This window comes from Schistocerca gregaria, chromosome 3 (genome assembly GCF_023897955.1).
Source record: "Schistocerca gregaria isolate iqSchGreg1 chromosome 3, iqSchGreg1.2, whole genome shotgun sequence".
In the NCBI taxonomy this organism is placed as follows: domain Eukaryota; kingdom Metazoa; phylum Arthropoda; class Insecta; order Orthoptera; family Acrididae; genus Schistocerca; species Schistocerca gregaria.
In genome coordinates, this window is record NC_064922.1 from 953317376 (window position 1) to 953343215 (window position 25840).

Consider the following 25840-nt stretch of genomic DNA (forward strand, 5'->3'; position numbering starts at 1 on the left):
TGGTTCTCAGCAAACGGACTCTCTTTAAATTTTGATAAAACACAGTATATACAGTTCCGTACAGTAAATGGCACAACTCCAGTAATAAATATAGAATTTGAACAGAAGTCTGTAGCTAAGGTAGAATTTTCAAAATTTTTAGGTGTGTCCATTGATGAGAGGTTAAACTGGAAGCAACACATTGATGGTCTGCTGAAACGTCTGAGTTCAGCTACGTATGCTATTAGGGTTATTGCAAATTTTGGTGATAAGAATCTCAGTAAACTAGCTTACTATGCCTACTTTCATTCACTGCTTTCGTATGGCATCATATTCTGGGGTAATTCATCGTTGAGTAGAAAAGTATTCATTGCACAAAAACGTGTAATCAGAATAATTGCCGGAGCCCACCCACGGTCATCCTGCAGACATCTATTTAAGGATCTAGGGATCCTCACAGTAACCTCACAGTATATATATTCCCTTATGAAATTTGTTGATAATAATCCAACCCAATTCAAAAGTAATAGCAGTGTGCATACCTATAACACCAGGAGAAAGGATGATCTTCACTATGCAGGGTTAAATCTGACTTTGGCACAGAAAGGGGTAAATTATGCTGCCACAAAAGTCTTTGGGCACCTACCAAACAGCATCAAAAGCCTGACAGATAGCCAACTAACATTTAAAAATAAATTAAAAGAATTTCTAGATGACAACTCCTTCTACTCATTGGCTGAATTTTTAGATATAAAGTAAGTAAAAAAAAAAAAAAAAACTTAATCATTAGTGTCATGCAGTATTTTGTGTAATGTAATTTCTTGTACAGACATCTTTTATTAACCTGACACGTTCCACATCATTACGAAGTGTCGTATTCATGATCTATGGAACAAGTATTAATCTAATCTAATCTAATCTACTGCCTTACAGTAGATGTGTGCATCATCAGTATGAGGTAATGTTGGGAAGTTGCTGAGAAATATTTGTAGGCTTAACATCTATATCTGTTATATCTGTGGTTAGTATGCCATCCATGTGGTGCATTACACCTCTCCAGAAACCTTCCCTTTGATTGTACGTTTTGCTCAGTTTCCTTAAAAACATTTTCTTTTGTTGGGAATTACATCAACATTTTTCTGTAAGCTGAATGTATGAGCACATGAAAGACATCTTCAGACCTTTGCCAGAAAATGTCAGCAGCTTAGTAGGTTGAGGGCAGAATGCATACAATAAAGAAGAATATGGTACTGGAAAATGTAGAAGCTCAAAGCCAGATGTAGATAAAGAAGATTTTTTTGAATACTCAATTGATATATTGTCTCTCATTGCTGGAGTCCATCTGGGACACGTAACAGTTACGTTGCAGAGCCAGCTCAGAGAGAGAGAGAGAGAGAGAGAGAGAGAGAGAGAGAGAGAGAGAGAGAGAGAGAGAGGAGAGAGAGAGAGAGAGGCGGGGGGGGGGGGGGAAGTAGAGGGGGAGAGAGAGGGGGGGGGGGAGGGAGAGGGAGATGGAGAAAGAGAAAGAGAGAGAGAGAGAGAGAGAGAGAACACATGCTTCTGCTTTGCAGTGACTCTTCTAATTGTTGAGCACTGAAGTATCCTTTATATTCGGTTATATGCCATTGATTTGTTGTATCAGTGATTGAGGTGGCCAATAAATACATCTACAAAAAGGAAGTACATTAATAAGTTTATTTAAACTATGTACACATAGTAATGGAGTTATACGTAACTTCCAGTGTGCCCGTAGGTTATACAGTGGCACTGAGTTATATAAGGTTAGCAATGTTCTTGATAGAACCAAATAGTCTAATACACTTACATAACTCTGAATATTAGCAATGCGTATGTGGTGTTGAGCTGTGAGAGTGTATTATCCTCACTGCTGTTTTCCACACTAATGTTGATAATCTATAGACACACTGTATCTGGGGGAGGTCTGAACTGCAGCTGCTTAAAAGGATGTGCCGGCTACTCGGAATTGCATGCAGTGAGATCATCTCAGTTCTGCATCCTCTGGTGACATGTAGGTTTGGTACCATCCCTCAGCAAACTGCAAGTGATAGAAAGCAATCTCGCCAAGAGACAAACTGTGAGAGGTTCAAAAGTGCCGTCCCTAGCATAGCTGTGAGCAGCACGTCTGATGTGGTCAAGGAAGATGCCATGAATACCACAGATTTGTTGATGTATAATATTTAGTACCAAAGGCACATATTCATTGTCTTGGCAACTGCTATATTTGTAAATCAGTTAATTAGTTAATATTATCAAAAGTGGGAAGACAGGTAATCACCATACTTTGGCAAACTGCTTTCAAAATTACGGGAATCAATTTTGACTGTTAATATAAAAATGTTTTTCAGACATCAACTGATATGGTAACTGTAGCTTGTACAATAATGCAGACAATCGCCAAACTGGACAGATTTCCACACTCCAGAGGAAAATTAGAATTTTTTTTCCCATTATATCTACAGTGAATTTATTATTGACAGATCACAAGTTCAACCTGGCCAAAGTTGGCAAGGGAAAATCAGCTGATTTCTTTTTAAAGAAAGCATTCCAACATTTTATTTCAAATTGCAGGCAACAGCAGCCAAATTTCTGCATTTTGAATGAAATAATCCTCAGTGTCTTTAACAACCAGTTCAATTGATGCAAAACCTGTTGTGACTTTTAGTAAGTATTTTACAGCCAGTGCACATGACTTCATTCATTCCAACATTTACCTTAATGAATTTAGAGAAACCCCAGAAAATAACTCTTTGTGGCTAGTAGATGTTTGAACTCCATTTGCCCCGAATATGAGTCCATTGTGCTATCTTCTGTACCACCTCACAGGGTTTCAGTATTTGAACATGCATCATAGTCATGCTGTTCTCACCAGTGAATGCTCCACATATTGCAGACAAACGGTGTTGAGTATCAGGAGGAAAAAAAATTGTGAACATCTCATTTTGAATGAATCTCACAATCAGCCCATCAACATGTTAACAAATTATTTGTCAGACATGCAAAATGTTACTACACAGGGAATGGGAGCTTCTGGTTATGAAATCACTCATATGGCAGACCTCTTGTGAAACTAAAATACACAAATGCAAAATATTAATATAATTACAAGCTTTATTCAACTAAAAAAATTTTAGTTTTTAAATAATATAATCCATTATAAAGACACTTTAAAATTAAACTTCAAAGAAAACATGTTGTTTATTACTGTCTTTGTGAAATTAACAAAAATTTATTGTGGATCAAAGATCACAGATGGCGACAAAGTAATATGTGCAGTACATAATCCAACATAAAATGTTCAGTCTCTGTTTACTAAGGAGGCAGCTGTCTACAATAGGGAAGCCATCACAATTAAGTAAGTGTGAAGTATGAGAGATCTTGCACATGGAATGAAATTCTGATATTGACTATTCTAAACCCACTTCAAAGAGGCTCTAAAATCCCAAATGGTACAATATTGTGTCATCTATAATTATAGCCATTAGTTTTTTTAAAAAAAAGTTGTTCCAAATAAGGTGGCAAGAATAGAAACAAACTTTATGTGAAGTCTGGAAGTTAGTTGTGTTGCTTGTAGTGAAACTGGACCGTGGACCAATAAACTTTAGTGATGTTGTTAGTGAAGCATTTATTTACAGGAAATTGTGAGGTTAAAGAATGACTGGCAGACACAAAACTGACATCATTTCCATGGTTTACCAAGTAGAACTGATGCAGTTGATGCATAACAGTTACCCACATATAATTAAACCAAGGCACATATTCAACCTACATGTTATGAATAAGATTGATGGAACCTATATATGCAGTTTATGCAGTGCAGAAGTAGACTTGAATTGTTTAATATTTTCACCCAGATGACATAAATTGTACTTATGTATATCATACATTTGAATCATATCAAACACATTTTATCTGAGCATTGGTGAGTGCAGGTTTTCCTTTTGAAACATAGGTTACATTTTTGCTTTCATTTCTTGATTATAGACTGGTATTAACTGTGATGTTTAAGATTTATGGTTTATTTAAAGACATATTTATGATTTTTGAAATATGTATTCCTTTTTAAATTTCTGTATAGACATTTACCGTATGTTACTCTTTTTTCTAAGGATGTCATGTAATCATTTGCTTCTAACTATATCTTCTATAAATTGTATTTAATAAAATACATAACAGAGTAAATACGTAAATGTTTTGGATGGTGCTTAAAACAGTATCTAATAAAATATGTAGTAAAATAAATATGTAAATGTATTGGATGGTGGTAGGGTAGAAAGAATAAAGCTGTAATCAATCCAAAGATTGACTCAAACACCACGGTGCTTTACCAGGCTTGGTCCTGATGGAATGCCATTGCCGTCTGCCAACCTATGAAATGACATGCTAATTCAGTTATAGAGGGACCTACAGTTTAACGTGGACCCCTGCGCAATAAAAATCTTGGTACTTACTAGGGGTCAACCTGTGACCATTGGATCTATAGTTTGGCATTTTGGAATGGAAATGGCCAAAATCCAGTACCGAGGGAGGAAAGGTTTAGAGCTAGTTCTTTTTATTCACAGACAGAATAAAATATCAAGTGAGGACACAATAAGTAAACACATATTCAAATAACTCTGAAAAAAATAAATCGGTGATAGCCAGGGAAAAAGGATCAGGAAATGAATATGAGGCCTACTCAGTAAAGTAGCATGGGAAGAAGTGAGGAGGAGGATAAGTCACTATAATGACTCACACAGTATATGAGTGTGCTTAGAGACTTGATAGCAAGAAAGGCACATCTCATCTCGTTTGCCTACAGTAGCCCCTCAAAACAGACATTGCAATTGATAAACTACAAAATGTGAAGTCTATTCGGTAATAAAGTTTCTGGTGGCAAAAATACCAAAATTTGCTCTGTATATGGATTTAACGTGTTGAGTAAAGGTGTTGTGTGTCAATGGTATCATCTTTTTGTGAGTGGAAGGCTGAACGTTCATGAAAATGACAGAAGTGGCTATTCATCTGTAGTCATCAATTAACTGGCACAGCAGATTTATGAAAAAAATTTTGAAAATCATTGTTCCACAGTCAGACAACTTTCTGCAGATTTATTGAAGTGTTTTTCAGGAGATCATGACTAAACAACTAGGATGCCACAAGTTCTGTGCACGTTGGGTTCCATAATTCCTTTTCTGGACTTTGTTTTTTGTCAGGATGCAGAAGGTGAAGGCATACTACAGAATCATTGTCAGTGATGAGACACAAGTGTCTTATGCTAATGTAGAGAATTTTGGCAGTCAATGATGTGGTATCATACTGCCTTCTCCAACAACCCATAAAAAGCATGACAAACTTTATCAACTGGGAAGGTGGTGGCTAATGTTTGACAAATGCTTAAGTCTGAATTTTGGCCCTGCAGAGAAGTTTTAAGATTTTTCTAATAAATTTGCTTTAATTATTCCAGTATTTTACTTGTAGTCAAATATAGGATACTTTTGGGTAGTCTGTGTAATATTTAAGGACCAGATATAACAGAAAAAAATTTCTGTTGAAAAAAGTCTGAAACTTAGGATGCTAGCCAAGGAAGCCAAGATAACAGAAGGATTAAGAAACCAAGAAGTCTTCTGTAGTTGATTTGCTGTATTGGGGGAATGTTCTCAGTGCACTTGTCAAATTAATTTTCTTTAAAAAGCCAACTTTTCGACAATAAACACCATTTTCTTCAACTGGAAAGCAATGGACTGTTGAAGAAGTAATGGAATCACGTAGATGTAAATGATACAGTGGCGTCCACAGTAATGAGATATTACATTAAAATCAACAGTGAAATTGCAGCACATTTTTTCCATCACAATGTGTGATATGGGACTCCAATGCAGTCTCTCGATATCGACTGCCCACTTCAACACATTGCTGAGTGTGTAATTCACATTTCCATAAAAGTTGTTGACACACATTCTAATTTTCGCTGTGTCTTTGATAATTGTGTCCCAGTAGTTTGAAGTGTCAGCCAGAATCCATCATGTCTCCTCTCAAAAGGTCTTATGCTTGTTCATAAGGCTGGCTTTAGCAACAGCAGATTTTTCTGGATTTCTGTATTTTACGTGCCACTGATTTTTGGTACAGTGCCCATCCTGCCCAAAAGAGGCTGTGCTGAGCCCTCTGATAGAAAGAGCTAAAAGTATGTAGGACGCAAACCTTCTTGGTGCCAAAATAAACCATCTAACCTCTGTGTTCACACGAAATGGCTATTGGGAACTGGAAATAAACTCAGCTCTCTTTGGAAACCCCAAACCCATATTAAACCAGGTAACACATCAAGAACAGCACACTATGTTCCTCCCATTTTGCAGAGCAACATCTAATGAAATTAAGCAAATCATTGGATTAAACCATCTTTTGGCTATGTAATATCTGCTTTTGCCAGTGAAATCAGTGAAATAAACATAAAATCTTGTTTGAACAGACACATTCAGGCACACTGGGATTCAGTCATCAAAGGGAAAGGAAGATTAGGGTTTAATCACAAGTTCAGGATGGGGAAGGAAATCAGCCTTGCCCTTTCAAAGGAAGCCTCCCTGCATTTGCCTAGAGCAATTTTCCAAAATCATGGAATACCTAAATTTTGATGTCTGGTTGCAGGTCTGAACCATCATCTTCTCAAATGCGAGTCCTGTGTACTAACCACTAGGTATCATCAAAGAGGCTTTGGAAATGAGAATGTGTGTCAACAGATTTAATAGAAATAGTCCATGGAAGAACACACTTATACTTAGAGACTGCATAGCAGTATGTCCTATATTAAACTTAATGATGCTGCAGACAATGTTTCAACATTGGCATCAGTATAATTTCTTATTACATACGGCATTAGTACATCGTTTACATCCATGTGATTCTGTTACTTTTCCCACAGTAAGTTGCTTAGCTGACAAGGACAATGGCAAATACTGTGGAAAGCTTGGATTCTCATAGAAAATTAATGTGGCAGGTGCACTGATAACATGAAATGCAACATTGATTTGGAGGGGGGGAGACAATATGCAGAGAAGGTGAGAAGTAAGGATCAGAACAAAAATAAGAGAGATAAACTGAAGTAAGAACTGATCCTGGTTGGTCAGTGCAAAATGGGGTCGGAAAGGGTGGAGAATGCAGTATTTTGTATGAAAGTAAATTGAGTTATTCATAGTTATTGGTTCTGAAATCTATGTTGACTAATGAGGAAAAATACATTCATCTAAAAAATTACTGTTCCGCTACATGTCAGAACACAGTAGTAAAGTAACAGCTGGATTACTATGGCATTTTTTTTTCTTCCTGAATAAATATGTACAGGATGCTGTAACCTTTGTTATTACAAATGTCCCATCTGCCTTTGGGAGCATTTATTTTTGGTTAGAATGGTACAAATCTATGTAAAGTATTACATTTATCCTAAACACTTCTGCTAACCTATATAGGAGTCAGATGTAAATACAGCATCCAGTTGATACAAATTGTTTGTTTCAATGTGGCACATGATTTGCAGCTGCTTTACCTTAAATATCAATTAAGCAGAACGCAGCATGTCATTTTCAATGGAGATAAGTCTTCCGAAGTAAGAGTGATTTCAGGTGTGCCTCAGGGGAGTGTCATAGGACCGTAGCTATTCACAATATACATAAATGACCTGGTGGATGACATCGGAAGTTCACTGAGGCTTTTTGCAGATGATGCATCGCGCCTTAGTACCTGAATAGTGCAAATTCGCGTAGTCGTCTGTCTTCTGTTTTTGTTTTGAACAGCCAGTGTCGGTTGGTCACAGTCAGTGTGCTCCCTGCCGCCGTTGGATAAGCAGCTGCAGCAGCAAGTCGTATAACCCTAGCCTACTTGTTTGTTAGATAGTTTAATTAATTTCTTTGCGTGTTTTTGGGTACTTGCATTGTTTAATTCATATATTTCGGGCGTATTATAGTATTTGAGGGTTGTAGCATCGCGCCTTAGTACCTGAATAGTGCAAATTCGCGTAGTCGTCTGTCTTCTGTTTTTGTTTTGAACAGCCAGTGTCGGTTGGTCACAGTCAGTGTGCTCCCTGCCGCCGTTGGATAAGCAGCTGCAGCAGCAAGTCGTATAACCCTAGCCTACTTGTTTGTTAGATAGTTTAATTAATTTCTTTGCGTGTTTTTGGGTACTTGCATTGTTTAATTCATATATTTCGGGCGTATTATAGTATTTGACAGTTGTAGCATCGCGCTATATTGTTTACTTCGTAGATTCTTATTTAAATTGCGTGCGAGTTTCGTATAGGAGGTGCAATTTCGAGTTTTAGTTACTGTAATCGTAAATTCAGCAGATTGTAGCGCAGTCGTTAGGCATTTGTACAGGTTAGTTGATACATTCTTTGCGTGTTCCGCTTGAGTTATCTAGGCATGGACTCGTGTTTCGGTAACTGTTGTTAAACATCGATTAGAATGGACAGGGACTGCGATTGCTGTGTTCGGATGAGGGCTGACTTGGCATCCCTTCGCTCACAGCTGCAAACGGCACTGACTTCGGTCGCGCAGCTTGAGGCTGTTGCCAATGGGCACCACTGTGGGGAGCCAGATTCGGGTATCACGGGGATGTCAACCTCGTCCCGTCTGTCCCCAGATCGGTCTGCCGCTGTGGTTGCCCCGGTTGCTGCCCGCAGTGGGGCTGAGCCCTCGCCTGTGGTTGATTGGGAGGTCGTTCCAAGGCGTGGCAGGCAGCGAAAGGCGTCCCCGGAGGCTGATCAGAAAGCCTCCCCGGCGCGTCTGACAAACAGGTTTCAGGCACTGTCTCTGGCTGAGCCAAATGCAGCTGCCTGCCCTGTTTCAGAGGATCATTCTCAGCCTTCAAGGTCCGGGCAATCGCAGAGGGTAGGCTTACTGGTAGTTGGGAGCTCCAATGTTAGGCGCGTAATGGGGCCCCTTAGGGATACGGCGGCTAAGGAGGGGAAGAAATCCAGTGTGCACTCCGTGTGCATTCCGGGAGGAGTCATTCCTGATGTGGAAAGGGTCCTTCCGGATGCCATGAAGAGCACAGGGTGCAGCCAGCTGCAGGTGGTGGCAGATGTCGGCACTAATGACGTGTGTCGCTTTGGATCTGAGGAAATTCTCTCTGGATTCCAGCGGCTATCTGATTTGGTGAAGGCTGCCGGTCTTGCTTATGAGATGAAGGCAGAGCTCACCATCTGCAGCATCGTTGACAGAACCGACTGCGGACCTTTGGTGCAGAGCCGGGTGGAGGGTCTGAATCAGAGGCTCAGACGGTTTTGCGACCGTATTGGCTGCAGATTCCTTGACTTGCGCCATAGGGTGGTGGGGTTTCGGGTTCCGCAGAATAGGTCAGGAGTTCACTACACTCAGCTGGCGGCTACATGGGTAGCGGAGGCTGTGTGGCGTGGACTGGGCGGTTTTTTAGGTTAGAAGGCCTTGGGAAAGTGCGGGATGGGCTGCAATGTCAAAGGGTGCTTGGCAATTACAGGACGTGCTTGGATCAAGGAACAGTCGGAATTATAGTTGTAAATTGTTGTAGTTGTGCTGGAAAAGTCCCTGAGCTTCAAGCGCTAATAGAAAGCACAGAAGCTGATATCGTTATAGGTACAGAAAGCTGGCTAAAGCCTGAAATAAGTTCTGCAGAAATTTTTACGAAGTCTCAGACGGTGTTCAGGAAAGATAGATTAGGCAGAATTGGTGGTGGAGTGTTTGTGTCTGTCAGTAGTGGTTTATCTTGTAGTGAAGTCGAAGTAGATACTCCGTGCGAATTGGTGTGGGTGGAGGTTATACTTAACAGCCGAATTAAGTTAATAATTGGCTCCTTCTACCGACCCCCAGACTCCGATGATACAGTTGCGGAACAGTTCAGAGAAAGTTTGAGTCTCGTAACAAATAAATACCCCACTCATACGGTTATAGTTGGTGGGGACTTCAACCTACCCTCGGTATGTTGGCAAAAATACTTGTTCAAAACCGGTGGTAGGCAGAAAACGTCTTCCGAGATTGTCCTAAATGCATTCTCCGAAAATTATTTCGAGCAGTTAGTCCACGAACCCACGCGAATTGTAAATGGTTGCGAAAACACACTTGACCTCTTGGCCACAAACAATCCAGAGCTGATGGAGAGCATCATGACTGATACAGGGATTAGTGATCACAAGGTCATTGTAGCTAGGCTCAATACCATTTCTTCCAAATCCATCAGAAACAAACGCAAAATAATTTTATTTAAAAAAGCGGATAAAGTGCCACTAGAAGCCTTCCTAAAAGACAATTTCCATTCCTTCCGAACTGACTATGCGAATGTAGACGAGATGTGGCTCAAATTCAAAGATATAGTAGCAGCAGCAATTGAGAGATTCATACCTCATAAATTGGTAAGAGATGGAACGGATCCCCCGTGGTACACAAAAAAGGTCCGAACGCTGTTGCAGAGGCAACGGAAAAAGCATGCGAAGTTCAGAAGAACGCGAAATCCCAAAGATGGGCTAAAATTTACAGACGCGCGAAATTTGGCACGTACTTCGATGCGAGATGCCTTTAATAGGTTCCACAACGAAACATTGTCTCGAAATTTGGTAGAAAATCCGAAGAAATTCTGGTCGTATGTAAAATACACAAGCGGCAAGACGCAGTCAATACTTTCGCTGTGCAGTGCCGATGGTACTGTTATCGACGACTGTGCCGCTAAAGCGGAGTTATTGAACGCAGTTTTCCGAAATTCCTTCACCAGGGAAGACGAATGGAATATTCCAGAATTTGAAACACGAACATCTGCTAGCATGAGTTTCTTAGAAGTAGATACCTTAGGGGTTGCGAAGCAACTCAAATCGCTTAATACGGGCAAGTCTTCAGGTCCAGATTGTATACCGATTAGGTTCCTTTCAGATTACGCTGATACTATAGCTCCCTACTTAGCACTCATATACAACCGCTCGCTCACCGATAGATCTGTACCTACAGATTGGAAAATTGCGCAGGTCGCACCAGTGTTTAAGAAGGGTAGTAGGAGTAATCCATTTAACTACAGACCTATATCATTGACGTCAGTTTGCAGTAGGGTTTTGGAGCATATACTGTATTCAAACATTATGAACCACCTCGAAGGGAACGATCTATTGACACGTAATCAGCATGGCTTCAGAAAACATCGCTCTTGTGCAACGCAGCTAGCTCTTTATTCGCACGAAGTAATTGCCGCTATCGACAGGGGATCTCAAGTTGATTCCGTATTTCTAGATTTCCGGAAAGCTTTTGACACCGTCCCTCACAAGCGACTTCTAATCAAGCTGCGGAGCTATGCGGTATCGTCTCAGTTGTGCGACTGGATTCGTGATTTCCTGTCAGGAAGGTCGCAGTTCGTAGTAATAGACGGCAAATCATCGAGTAAAACTGAAGTGATATCAGGTGTTCCCCAGGGAAGCGTCCTGGGACCTCTACTGTTCCTGATCTATATAAATGACCTGGGTGACAATCTGAGCAGTTCTCTTAGACTGTTCGCAGATGATGCTGTAATTTACCGTCTAGTAAGGTCATCCGAAGACCAGTTTCAGCTGCAAAGCGATTTAGAAAAGATTGCTGTATGGTGTGTCAGGTGGCAGTTGACGCTAAATAACGAAAAGTGTGAGATGATCCACATGAGTTCCAAAAGAAATCCGTTGGAATTCGATTACTCGATAAATAGTACAATTCTCAAGGCTGTCAATTCAACTAAGTACCTGGGTGTTAAAATTACGAACAACTTCAGTTGGAAGGACCACATAGATAATATTGTCGGGAAGGCGAGCCAAAGGTTGCGTTTCATTGGCAGGACACTTAGCAGATGCAACAAGTCCACTAAAGAGACAGCTTACACTACACTCGTTCGTCCTCTGTTAGAATATTGCTGCGCGGTGTGGGATCCTTACCAGGTGGGATTGACGGAGGACATCGAAAGGGTGCAAAAAAGGGCAGCTCGTTTTGTATTATCGCGTTATAGGGGAGAGAGTGTGGCAGATATGGTAAGCGAGTTGGGATGGAAGTCATTACAGCATAGACGTTTTTCGTCACGGCGAGACCTTCTTACGAAATTTCAGTCACCAACTTTCTCTTCCGAATGCGAAAATATTTTGTTGAGCCCAACCTACATAGGTAGGAATGATCATCAAAATAAAATAAGAGAAATCAGAGCTCGAACAGAAAGGTTTAGGTGTTCGTTTTTCCCGCTCGCTGTTCGGGAGTGGAATAGTAGAGAGATAGTATGATTGTGGTTCGATGAACCCTCTGCCAAGCACTTAAATGTGAATTGCAGAGTAGTCATGTAGATGTAGATGTAGATGCTATGGTGTATCGAGAGGTTGCAACAATGGAAAATTGTACTGAAATGCAGGAGGATCTGCAGCGAATTGTCGCATGGTGCACGGAATGGCAATTGAATCTCAATGTAGACAAGTGTAATATGATGCGAATACATAGAAAGATAGGTCCCTTATCATTTAGATACAAAATAGCAGGTCAGCAAATGGAAGCAGTTAATTCCATAAATTATCTGGGAGTACGCATTAGGAGTGATTTAAAATGGAATGATCATATAAAGTTGATCGTCGGTAAAGCAGTTGCCAGACTGAGATTCATTGGAAGAATCCTAAGGAAATGCAATCCGACAACAAAGGAATTAGGTTACAGTACGCTTGTTCGCGCACTGCTTGAATACTGCTCAGCAGTGTGGGATCCACACCAGATAGGGTTGACAGAAGAGATAGAGAAGATCCAACGGAGAGCAGCGCGCTTCGTTACAGGATCATTTAGTAATCGCGAAAGCGTTACGGAGATGATAGATAAACTCCAGTGGAAGACTCTGCAGGAGAGACGCTCAGTAGCTTGGTACGGGCTTTTGTTAAAGTTTCGAGAACATACCTTCACTGAAGAGTCAAGCAGTATATTGCTCCCTCCTATGTATATCTCGCGAAGAGACCATGAGGATAAAATCAGAGAGATTAGAGCCCACACAGAAGCATACCCACAATCCTTCTTTCCACGTACAATACGAGACTGGAATAGAAGGGAGAACCGATAGAGGTACTCAAGGTACCCTCCGCCACACACCGTCAGGTGGCTTGCGGAGTATGGATGTAGATGTAGATGTAGAAGTTACAGATGTAATCAGCAATAGCACATATGTTATTTTGCCAGCCTTTGAACTCACAGTAGGTCTCCATATGAAAATAAACCACTGTCAGCCTTATACGAGAAGCAAGTATTAAAAGAGAGGCACCTGTTTTGTTGTTGGCACACCTATAACCAGAGTACATTTGTAATGAGATGAAAACTTTATTTCAAAAGTAGTACAATACAGATGATTCTGTAGGTGATTGTTGTCAGTCCAAACAAGTTGTTGTTGTTGTTCTTCTTCTTCTTCTCTTTCTGCTACACCCCCCCTCCCCAATACCCCCTCCCCTGCCCCCCCCCATCCCCCCCCCTCTCTCTCTCTTTCTCTCTCTCTCTCTCTCTCTCTCTCTCTCTCTCTGATATTTTCACATTTTAGATGCAACACCAGATGGGAATGCCAAAATGGGATCTTCATTTGGCTAGCAGAAAAGTGATGTGAACAATTTGCATTCTGTGTAAAGTAAAAGACTAAATATTTGTTTTAAATAATTTGTTTTTCAGTTGGGATACTGCTGGACAAGAAAGATTCAAAGCAATTGCGTCATCCTATTTTCGTGGTGCTCATGGTAAGAAATTTTTGGTGCAGTTCATCTAAAATGTGCATTGGTAGAATGATATATAAAATGCAGTCAACAAAGTTTTCAGTAATTTTTTCTAATATGTAAATACACTATTAGAATTTATTCTTAGAAATTTAAGATAATTATTAATTCTTATATTGTGTAACATTCTGCCAGTTTATACCTTGATTTTCAATTGATGAAATGTGATAGTAGCCATGCTTCAAGTTTCACTGACGTAGTAAAGAAATGTGGTTTCAAATTGAATTTCTTTGAATCTACCAGAGACAATGGGCAATCAACAACATGCATTGACAATGTTCTAACTAATTATTTATATGAAGATGTGTATAAATTTTGTCTAGATTTAGGTATATCAGATCACTGCGCATTGTTCATTGAGCTGCCACAGACAGACAGGAATGTTTCAGTATGAGAACCCATATGAGCAGGAACTTTAACAAAGAAAACTTTCTAACATTTAGTGAGAAACTAAAAGAGAAAACATGGACTTTTCATTATTGGAACTCAAGTGATGAAAAGTTTGAGAAATTCGTAAATAGTTTTCTTGGAGACTTTAATGAAGCATTTCTCCCTAGACTCTGCAGCAGTAAAATAACAAACACAGTAAAGTGGATTACCTAGGGCATAAAAATATCCAGTGTAAGGAAAAGGCAACTGCACAGAGAACTAAAATATAATAAAGATATTGATTTCATTAAATATGTTAGACTCTATAAAACTATATTTAAAAGAGTTGTCAAGGCAGCAAAACAACTGGCAAATAACAGGCTAATTTTAAATCATAAAAATAAGATAAAGGCTGTGTGGTCAGTCATTAAATCTGAGTTAGGTGTTAAAGCCTGTAAACGAGAAATTCCAAAAGTTGACATTGAAGGAAATACTCTTGTAAATCTGACTCAAATACCAGAGTACTTTAATGAATTCTTTATAAATGTAGCTAAGTCTGATGTAGATGTAACAGATTATCACAACAAAGTAAATCCCTTTGGCCTAGGCGAAGACTGAAAACTTTACAAAATTCTCAAAAGTTTCTGTGAAGGATGTAGAAAACGCTATTCTAACATTAAGAAACGCAAAATCTGCAGGTTGGGATGGAATACCCACCAAAGTTATTAAAGTGGTACACAATAGAATTGCAAACCCACTAGCTCAGATAATAAATCAATGTTTTGAAAAGGGCTGTTTCCCAGAGGTTATGAAATATGCTGAAATCAAACCACTCTTCAAGAAGGTACCAAGAGAGATCATGGGAAATTATCGTCCTATCTTGATTCTCTCAGTCCTATCTAAAATATTTGAAAAACTTAATTGCAAAATATTCTAAACAATCAATATGGTTTTCAGCAGGATAAAAACACCATTGATGCAGTAAACAGTTTCACTGAGAAAATAAGTAAATCATTAGACAAGAGAAATAAGGTGGCAGGAATTTTCTGCAACCTCACAAAGGCATTTGCTTCCGTAAACCATGCATTGCTTGTTTACAAACTTGAGAAGTATGGCATTAGCGGCAGTGCCAACTCCTACTTATCCAACGGAAAGCATTTTTTCAAATGGCACATATTATTTTTCTGACTGGAAAAAAATATCTCAGGCTGTTCCACAAGGCTCCATATTAGGCCCAGTCCTATTTCTCTTTTATGTTAATGACTTACCATTAAATATCAGCTCCCCATCAATCCTGTTCGCAGATGATAGTTCTGTCTTAGTTGAAGATCAGGACTCGGAAAAAATTTCCAAATCTGTGATCAGTACCCTCAGTACTTGAGGAACTTAGTTTCGGTTAAATGGGTTGAATCTAAACATATCTAAGACTCACGTGATGCAGTTCAGAACCAAACAGTCAAACTGTGAGCAGATTAAGATTGAACACAAACAACTGAGATATAAAAAAAGTTGAATCAGTCGAATTCTTAGGTTTAAATGCAGGTAAGAATTTGAGCTGGCACACACGTGTTCAATACTTGACAAACGAAGTGAAATATGCAAATATTGTCAACTGCAACTGACATGGACACACAAAAAGTAGCATATACAAGCTACTTCAAATTCATTATTAGGTATGGTACTTTTTTCGGGGGTAAGTTGACAAACATAATGCGGATACTAAAAATACATTAAAAAAATTGTATGAAATATGTGTACTGCAAATCACAAAGAACCATGTCGACCATTATTTAGAAAACAAAATATTAACTCTGCCATCCTTATACATATAAGAGATTATTATATTTTTGTACACCAGACATCAATTATTTGAGGGAAACCATTTTGTCCATTCACATGACACCAGAAACAAAGAAAGTTTCATGCTCCACACCCACCGCCTCAGACTATAGGCCCAGGGACCTCAATACATGGGAATGAAATTTTGTAATAAATTAAAAGGGAACAAGTTGATGCAGATGAATTTAGGTTCACTGCAAAGAAAGCTGTATGAGGTATTGACACTGAAGTGTTATTACTCAGTGGATGAATTCATGTGTGACAAACTGGAAATTTGAGCTGGATACAATGTGTTATCGTTATAGTGTCATTATTTATTTTAGTGCTATTATTTATTAATGTAAAAATCATTGTAATTGTTTTATAAATTGTTGACATGTCTCCTGTACGCAAACCAAATTGATTTCATTTTTTAAAAATCTGTTTGTTACTGTACATTATTATGAAACCATGGCATGTTCTTCGTATTACTTTCAGAGTATGTATACTGCAATTTTTTGTTAATTTTTATTCATTGGAAGTAAGGCAAAGATAGATGTATGTTGAAATGCAGTAAATAGATGAAAGGCTGACATGTATGGTTGAGAGAAGGAAGAACAGAAGTAGTGCCAAACACTCTGTCAGTAGCTACAGACATGCACCAAATCTGTTAGAAGTGCTGATGTGCTAAGAGCAGAAATTCAGGCTTCTCACAGACATAGAGGATATATTTTGCTCTAATTTTGAAGAATCCCATAGTTTGGTGGTAGTAGTTTTCTTGCGTTTCCTCATCCTTTCTTCCAAATGCTTTTTGTACAGTATGTATTTCCTAATCAAGAATGTGGAACAATTTTAGCTTGCCTCCAGCATTTGTTGCCATACTTTTATTCCTGTTTTTATTTCCTACTTTCTCTCTTCTCCTGTGGAAAGGATTCTTAAACATTCATAAAGCAAGATTTTTTAAAGTAAAAAAGAAAATTGCCTATTTGGCATTGAAAGTTGGTGGGTCTCTTCTTTATCCAGTTCTACCTCTTCTATTTCCCTTTTAATTTAAGGAATGATTACCCAGAAAAGAAATGAGCTACTTGACCCACATTGCATTGAGAAGTATTTTGGCTATTCCATTCCTGGAAGCATTTAGATGGGCACTGTCAAAATAAACATTGCCTTTAGTCTTCTACAAGTCATTCCATCCCTTATCACAAGAGTGCATTTGTGAGAGTTATATTAAAATATGCAGTCTCTTGTGCAAAGAAACAATTGCATTCCTTCATTAACTAAACACATTTATTTCATTGCTTCCTCTGATACTGTCAAAACAGTAACTTTTTCTCTGTATTTCCGAATATCAGTTCTGTTGATCTACAAATACCATTTTTGTCAGGCACGTCTATCATCATTCTGTATTTCAACGCTTTACACTTATTTTAATTTACATGGGTTTAATAAACTGCACTTCTTTCAAAGATGGAGCAGTGAATCCAAGTAAGCTTTAATAAGACAAGAAAATCTCTTTCCCTTAACCTCAAAATAATCTCAACAAGTTATTAAATGAATGGCCAAAGCTCCAATGTGAAGTCCAAGGTGAACTATTTAATATATACACAATGTAAGTAATATTTAATGTATACACAATGTAACTGGATAAATAAAAAATCTGCTCACCAAGTGGCGGCAAGAGAAAACACACATCAGAAAATTAAGGAAATGCACAAGCTTTTGAAGGCAACGGTTCCTTCTGGCAGAAGGGTCAAAGATTAAGGAAGAGGAATGAAGGAAAATTGGAAAGGTCACCCACAACTCCAGGTGGAGGGAGACTTACTGGATGGGATGAGAAGGAAAGACTGACTGTTGAAGATGCGCCAGATGAGATTTGAAAACCTGGGGGCTTAACGGTGGAAAATAGTGTACAAAACACTGTTACTTTTTAACAAGAGTGGAAAGCTAAGTGCATTACCCTCGGTAGAAATGTGAGGATGGGGAAACTGCAGGTCAGGAAAAAAAAAAAGGTATAGAAAACTAAAACTGAGTGAGGAAAGAAATAGTTACTGAAAAGAAATGCTGAGACCGAAGAAATTAATATAAATTAAGGCCATATAGATGGCAAGAGCCACATACATGCTGAACCATCAGTTCCCACTGGGGGTAACTATTCCTTTCTTTGCACCCTTTTAGTTTTCTATATCTTTCATTTTCTGACATGTTAATTTTTTGGTGCACCTGTCACCTCATATGTCTACCTCATATAATGCACTTAGCTTTCTGGTCCAATTAAATCTTGCACACTGTTCTGTCAGTAATCTCTGTTATGTTATTACCCTATATTCCACCTATAAGCTCTCAGGTTTTCAAATATCATCTGGTGCAGTCCCCATCAATCAGTCTTTCCTTCTCATCCCGGACAGTAAGTCTCCCTTGAGCTGGGGGTCCTTGCTGACTTTTCCACAACTCTCTCCATTTCCTAAACTTCACCAGTCCTTTTCTTTCATCCATATTTCTTCGTCTTCACCTAAAGGCAGACTTGCTGAGTCATCGACAGATACACACACAAAAGATACAGTGCTTTACTTTGCTAGCTTTTGAAATGGAATACATTTCTTGAGCTGTAGGAGAAATATGCACACACACACACACACACACACACACACACACACACACACACATCTGTCTCCCTACATTGTGCTCATTTGGCTGCCAGCTCTTTCCTGGCCCACGGTGAGTGTGCTGGGGTGAGGGTGTGGTGAGGGATGGGGAGAGAGGTGGGAGGCAGGGAGAGGGTGGGGGAAGTGATGAGTGGGTTGAGAGAGTTGGGAGCTGTCAGTGGGCTAGCTAGGGGTGCAGGTAGAGAGGCATGAGGTAGACGGCTGCGTTCACTTTCATAGACTAGACCATGAGATGGCAGCACACAACTAGCTGACACATATTGGGCACATCCTTTGCTCCCACAACCTCCCTGGCCTAAAGCTAAGGTAACTCTTTGTCCCTCCACACCGCACCAAATAGTGTGTGCGTGTGTGCGTGTGTGTGTGTGTGTGTGTGTGTGTGTGTTGCAGATTTCTCCTGCAGCTTGAGAAAGGAATTCCATTCCGAAAGCTAACAAAGTAAACCTGTATACCTTTTGTGTGTGTATCTGTTCAGACAACGCAGCGCTTCTGCCTTTAGGTGAGTCGCCACCTTTATTCCTAAATAATTCATTATTCTCAACCAGAACTTTCCGTACATTATTATTTTTCCCCATCAACTCCTCTGTCAGAAGAGGGAGCCATTGGCTCCAAAAGCTTGCACATTTCCTTAACTTTTTCAAGTGTCTCTCCTGCCGGCTCTTGATCAGTAGTTATTTATCTACAGAATTTCATATATTTTCAAAAATTGATATTTTCATTAATATTTACACAGATTTCCAAGAGGGTCGTATGAAGTGTAAGGTGGAGGGAAGTAACACTTGAACACTGTATGTGTTAATTTTAGGGTTACTGCATTATTGTTCCATCTTAGTAATACTCAGCAATATAATATATTTATGCAGATGATATTTTTTCCCATGTGAAAACAAATTTTAGTGACTTTGGTGCTGGTAGAGGTAGGGCATATTCACGGAAGTATATCTTGACCAACTAAGATAATGTAACAACTTCAGTTCCTCTTCTTTCTTTCTCTTCATGTTGTCTTTTCCTTTCTTATGTGTGTTCTAATCTATTATTTCTTCTGACTTGAAAGCCTTCTAAATTTAGTATTTTATTCTCAAAACAGTTCCTTTCTACTATTTACAATTCTTTAACGTTGTTTCTTTTCTAGTTATTTTCTTATTTCTGTGATCATTGATATATTGTCAGTTTTTTTCTCCAGAAAAATAGGAATATTTGTTTCATTAGCCTGTTCTAATCCATTCAGTAGAGGTGTCTGTTGTTGTTGTTGTTGTTGTTGTTGTTGTTGTGATTTTCAGTCCAAAGGCAGGTTTGATGCTGCTCTTCAAGCTACTCTATCCTGTGCAAGCCTCTTTCTCTCCGAGTAACTACTGAAATTTACATGCTTCTGAATCTACTTACTGTATTCATCTCTTGGTCTCCCTTTACGATTTTTACCCTTCATGCTTCCTTCCAATACTAAATTGGTGATTATTTTATGCCTCAGAATATGCCCTACCAACCGATCCCTTCTTCTAGTCAAGTTGTGCCACAAATTTCTCTTCTCTCCAATTCTGTTCAATACCTCTTCATTAGTTGTGTCATCTACCCATCTAATCTTCAGCATTCTTCTGTAGCACTACATTTCGAAAGCTTCTATCCTCTTCTTGTCTAAACTGTTTATCGCCCATGTTTCACTTCAATACATGGCTACATGCCATACAAATACTTTCAGGAAAGACTTCCTGACACTTAAACCTAGACTCGATGTTAACAAATTTCTCTACTTCAGAAATGCTTTCCTTGCCATAACCAGTCTTCATTTATATCCTCTCTACTTCAACCATCATCAAGTTATTTTGCTGCCCAAATAGCAAAAGTGTCTCATTTCCTAATCTAATTCCATCAGTATCGCGTGATTTAATTCAACAACATTCCATCAGTTTCGTTATACTTTTGTTGATGTTCGTCTTATATCCTCCTTTCAAGACAAACTTTTTATTTCTTCTCCATGGATTTGAATTCCTACCCCAAATTTTTCTTTTGTTTCCTTTACCTCTTGCTCAATATACAGATTGAATAGTATCGGGGATAGGCTACAGCCCTGTCTCACTTTCTTCTCAACCACTGCTTCCCTTTCATGCCCCTCGATTCTTATAACTGCCATCTGGTTTCCGTACAAGTTGTAAATAGCCTTTCACTCCCTGTGTTCACCTGTCTCATTCATGTTGCTCATCAGATGGAAGAGTTTTGTCATGGTTGGCTCTCCCAAGGCTATCTATAGATCTATCAGAATGTTGTCTGTTCCCGGAGCCTTGCATCGACTTAGGTCTTTCAGTGCCCTGTAAAATTCTTCATGCAGTATCATATCTCCCATCTCATCTTCATGTACATCCTCTTCATTTCTATAAATTTCCCTCAAGTACATCTTCCTTGTATAGACATTCTATATACTCCTTCCAACTTTCATAAACAATACAGATTTCTGCTTTGCCATTATTTTTCAAATTTTCTCTGTATTTTTATATGCCTTCTTATTACTTCTAATTTCCCAACATCTATATTTTGTACTGCATCCATTATTTTTCCAGTAATCTATCTTTCCACTTTCTGTTCAGCCTATATTTCATTTTTAAGCATTTACATGCATATAAATTCTGGTCTTACTACTGTGGTGTAGTATTTTAGTTTTGATTCTCCAGGTATGTCAAATTGTTTGCTCATTTGATCTTACTAATTGTTGCAGCTAATGTAAAGTTTTCTAGTTCTTTCTACTGTATATTTTCTTCAAGATATTTAAGTTTACTAGCTCACCCTATTTTACCTGTTTGTGTTTCTGTGTGTTTTGGTGCATTTTTCGTATTTGTTATGGACTTTTGGTTTTTTCAGCTGAATTTGTGAGACCAGTTTTATTTGCTATTCTTTCCAGAAGACTCGAGTAATTTCATCTGTCAGATTTCCTAAATACATTGCAAAATTGTCTGCAAAACCCAGATAGTTTACCTTAATTCCATTTGTTTTCCCTCTCAGAATTAGTGGTCCAGTTCTTTATAGGTTAGTACCAAATTCCAGATCATGCAGTGTTAGAAAAAGAAATTATTGCTATGAAGTTTTGCGTTATCAAATTCAGACATACATTCATCATGTCTGTCTTACACCTTCACTATTGATGGATGAAAATGCACCCCTGGCAGAGTCCATGTACAGTGCAGGTTTAGCAGTTCCACCACAACCGACAGTTACTATGCCACTTGACTGCCAGCCATGCAACCGGCCCACCGGAGGAACTGTGAATATGCAATATATCACATCACAGTGCAAGCAGAAGTGAGTTCTCTTCCAGAACCCGTGTCAAACAAATCATCACCAGATACACTAAACCACCATCTTCTCATTATCCCAGTGCTGTACTGAGATGGGCCTTAGCTCTTTCTGTTACGCTTGACTGGAGGTGATATGCTTGGGGACATTTTCTCTGGATGTTTATGCTGCAGTGGCCCATGTCATGTGGAAAACTATGAACTTGTCAGGTATGACTGATTACATCCTGTGATAGATGCTGAACTTCTGGAAGTTCCAGTATCAGTTCCTTCTACTTTGGTTATTTTCTTGTTGATACAGGTACCCTACAGTTTAAGTTGTACTAATATTTAATGGCCAATATATATTGTAATTGTAAAAGTAACTAAGCTATTTATTGCTATAAGTTACACCAAATGGCAATAATACATTATGTGTGCAAGACAGCTACAATATCAGTTGCCATAAACATTATTTGTGTAGAGCAGTATCTAGATGTAGCCAGCTCATTAGGACAAGGTAGTGTGTCAAAGATGGAGGTGACATTTCTTAAACTCATCAAACAACAGCAGAAATAACTGAAACTACATGCAAAATGATATTAGCTGCAGGAGTAGCAGCAGTAGCAAATCCAACAGCAAAAAACACATTGTATTAAGCAACTATTGTTTCACTCCAAGATGGCCCCGCCTGTGTAGCCCACAGTGACCCCATTTCCTGTGTCTAACAGTGACCGCAAGGAATGGTGTTCGTATGCAGCACACCTGCTCCATCGTCTCACAACTTACTGGCACTGTTTGATGCCAGGACTACTTCCTCAAAGTGTTTCAGAAGGTACAGAAGATCACTCTCCTGCAAGGGCCTTTAGCCCTCATGACTGTGTTTCTTTCGCTGTGCCAAACAATGAGGGCAGACATACTTACGATGTACCATAAAACTCCAAGGCATTAGTCAACACTGTAATTCACTTGTACAGCAGAGGATTGTGCTCGACTCATACAAAATAGATGAGTTCAAGGTGCATCAGGTCATCAAGTTCAGATCAACACTCTGAAATTAACAGATACTACTTTGGAAGAAGACCTAGCCATTACACAATCATTTGAAATAACACAGACAATGCAGTGTTCGACATTGTATTGGATGCGTGTAGCCTTCACAACTCAAACTACAACTGTCATCACCATCCACCAGGTAGCTGGCCTGGCTCGCCAGCTTTGAAAAGAGCTTCCCTCCTTCCCAGAGTGTTTATACCACCTCAGCCACAACTCCTGTCCCCATCGCAGGGCTGTTTTAGTAGTTTGTGGTCACATGGACTTCATTGCCATCTGTAACAAAACTATAAGATGGACTGTAAGGTCATCACCGCATTGTCCACAAGATGCTGGATGGGTTCCATGACACCTTCACAATGCTGGCTACTAGTTACTGTTTCAGCTGTATATTGAAGTATGTTCCAAATGTATTTGGCATGGACTTTTAAATAATTCCTTTTCATGATTATAGACACCATTCACATGATATCAGAAATCATTCCCTTTCAAGAAATCAACAACATCTTTAACAATCTTCCATTATTGTTTCAGCAAGGTTTAGGATATGCAAAATGGTCTTCATCATATGTTGAGACACGCTTGTCCTATATCTTATGCCGTCAAATACTCTCTACAGAACATATTCAATCACTACATGGTCTAGAACACTCTGCACTGAATTCTATCAAGTCTCTGGTCACACCCCAAAGCTCGATATCTCTGAAGCATACTTCAAGCTTCCCCTTGATACAGAGTCTCAGACTTTCATTATCAGAAATAAATCATTTTTATGACACTAGTACTGTAGGTGGTCATTTGGTGTATCAAGTGCCCCAGCAATTTCAAAGCTTCATGGAGAAATTTTTGCAGACATATATCCCATTGCTCAAATTATTTGAACATCATATAACTGAAATTGATAAAGGAGGCCTTCAGTCAGTTGTCATACTGTTGGAGCAAACAGGCCTCCGTTGAAACCTGCAAAAGTGCTTATTTTTTCAGCCAGAAGTAAAGTATGTTGGACATATTATAGGATAAGACAGTGTGAGAGACCAGTAGAACCACATCTACAAGCCTTACTGAAACTATATGGACCAAACAATCTGAAAGAACATCAGTCAATACTTGTCAAATATTACAGATGAATAATCCCAAATGTTATTATGATAAGTGCACTGTTGAACAGACTCTGGAAAGTCAGCTTCCCTCCAAGTAGGTGAACTTCTGAATGTAAGCAAGTGTTATCCACTCACCAGCACTGTCTAGTGTAAGCTCCATGCCCCACCCATTTTTACACTGAATGCTCTCCATCCCAGCAAGAGATGCCTCCCGTTATTGAACTGACACATTATTGTCACATCACAAACAATGGGTTTGAACATCCAATTCTGTGTGCATCTAAAACTCTGTCACATGCCCAACAAAATTAATCACAGTTTGAAGAGGAAGCTCTCTCTATTATCTGTGGTACACAAAAACTTCTCAAGAATGTTTTCAGAAGAGTATTTGAGTTGCTCACAGTCCAAAAGCCACTGCTAGCAATATTTGCACCCGAGCGCCACGTCCCAAAATGCACAGCCCATTGTCGTAGTGCTGGTCACTGTCTCTCAGTACTTACCACTGTGAGATCATATATATAATCACAGCTTGTCATGTCTATGCAGATGCCTCATCACAGTTACCAGCAGTTCCAGACAATGTGTTTTATGCCTCCCTATGCTCTGTTGGAAAATGGATGACCAACAACCACCAGCTTTAACCAATTTTCTACTAACAGTCGTATCATTAATAGCTTTGATGGCTAAAGGCCACCTTTTACAGCATTTTTGGAATTTCGAACGAATTGGGTGGCCACCAGGGTTTTCTCATTCCACCACCATCTTAAAATGGACCGAGGAGTACTTCTTTTATTAGCAGCTGCAGAAGGCAACTGGGTGATTATTCTGGAAGTCTTGAAGTCAGAGGTGCTAGTAGTCCTCCATCAAGGTCATTCGGGTGTAACTAGATGCAAACAACTTGCATCTCAGTATGTATATTGGCGTAGTATAAATCAACACATCATTAAGATGTTTGAAGGCTGTTAGGTATGCATCATATTCCAGCCAACATTGTATCAGCAGTTTCATTTCTGGCCACCACTACAGGATCCCTGGGACCATGTCCACATAGACTTTGTGGCACTATATTTATTATGAATGTGGATGGTAGTAACGGATGCCTATTCATAGCTCCCGTGTGTGGGACAAATGTCCTGTCCTTCACCTGACAAATGCCCTTCACCTCAGCAGAAGCCACCAATCAGGCATAAGCCCTCATATTTGCAGTAAAAGGCTTTCCTAATGCCACTGTCTAGGACAATGAGCCCCAATTCCCATCCCAAAACTTTCCAAACTTTTCTGTTGTCAGTGACATACAGGACATTCTACTTGCTCCATTACAACCTCCTTCCATTGCCCCAGTAGGACTTGTGGTACGGATGTTATAGTGGTAGAGGTTGCTACAAAGCATAACAACATATTTCACTTTCCTTTTACTAGATCGATGAAACATGTGCATGTGAAGAATGTGGCTTTAATTGGTAGTAGAGTGCAGAGCACCTACTGTTCCCAGGTTTGTTGGAATTTATTTGCAGATATGAGAAGAAAAATGCGGGCACAACCCAGAAAGCGACGACAGCTATATAATGTGGACTGGCCAGTAAGGGCTCACTTGCACTTTGCAATCATGGTTTGAAAGTGCTGTGGACTCCAAAGAAGAAAGGGACCTGCCAAGAATGGTCAAGCATGCTATCTCGATTTAAATACAAACTCATGGTTTTGATGAAGCATAATGAATGAACATGTTATCTAAAAAGCTTCGTTAATTATGAGATGTTGTGAGCTGATAACTTATTTGAATATAGAAGAATTATGGAAGCAGTGTTTTGTGATTTCAAAGTTAGTTATTTAAAGGTAGAACCTCTCCTATAGCCC

The 25840-nt window shown here is 39.2% G+C and overlaps 1 protein-coding gene across 1 annotated transcript in view; it reads left to right on the forward strand.

The window, feature by feature from the left end:
• The window catches only part of LOC126355926 (ras-related protein Rab-34-like), a 113349-nt gene that overhangs the window by 62598 nt on the left and 24911 nt on the right, over positions 1 to 25840 (forward strand). Inside the window, exon 4 of the mRNA XM_050006488.1 lies at positions 13623 to 13687. Coding sequence (XP_049862445.1) covers positions 13623 to 13687 — 65 coding nt within the window. The remainder of the gene's footprint in view (positions 1 to 13622; positions 13688 to 25840) is intronic.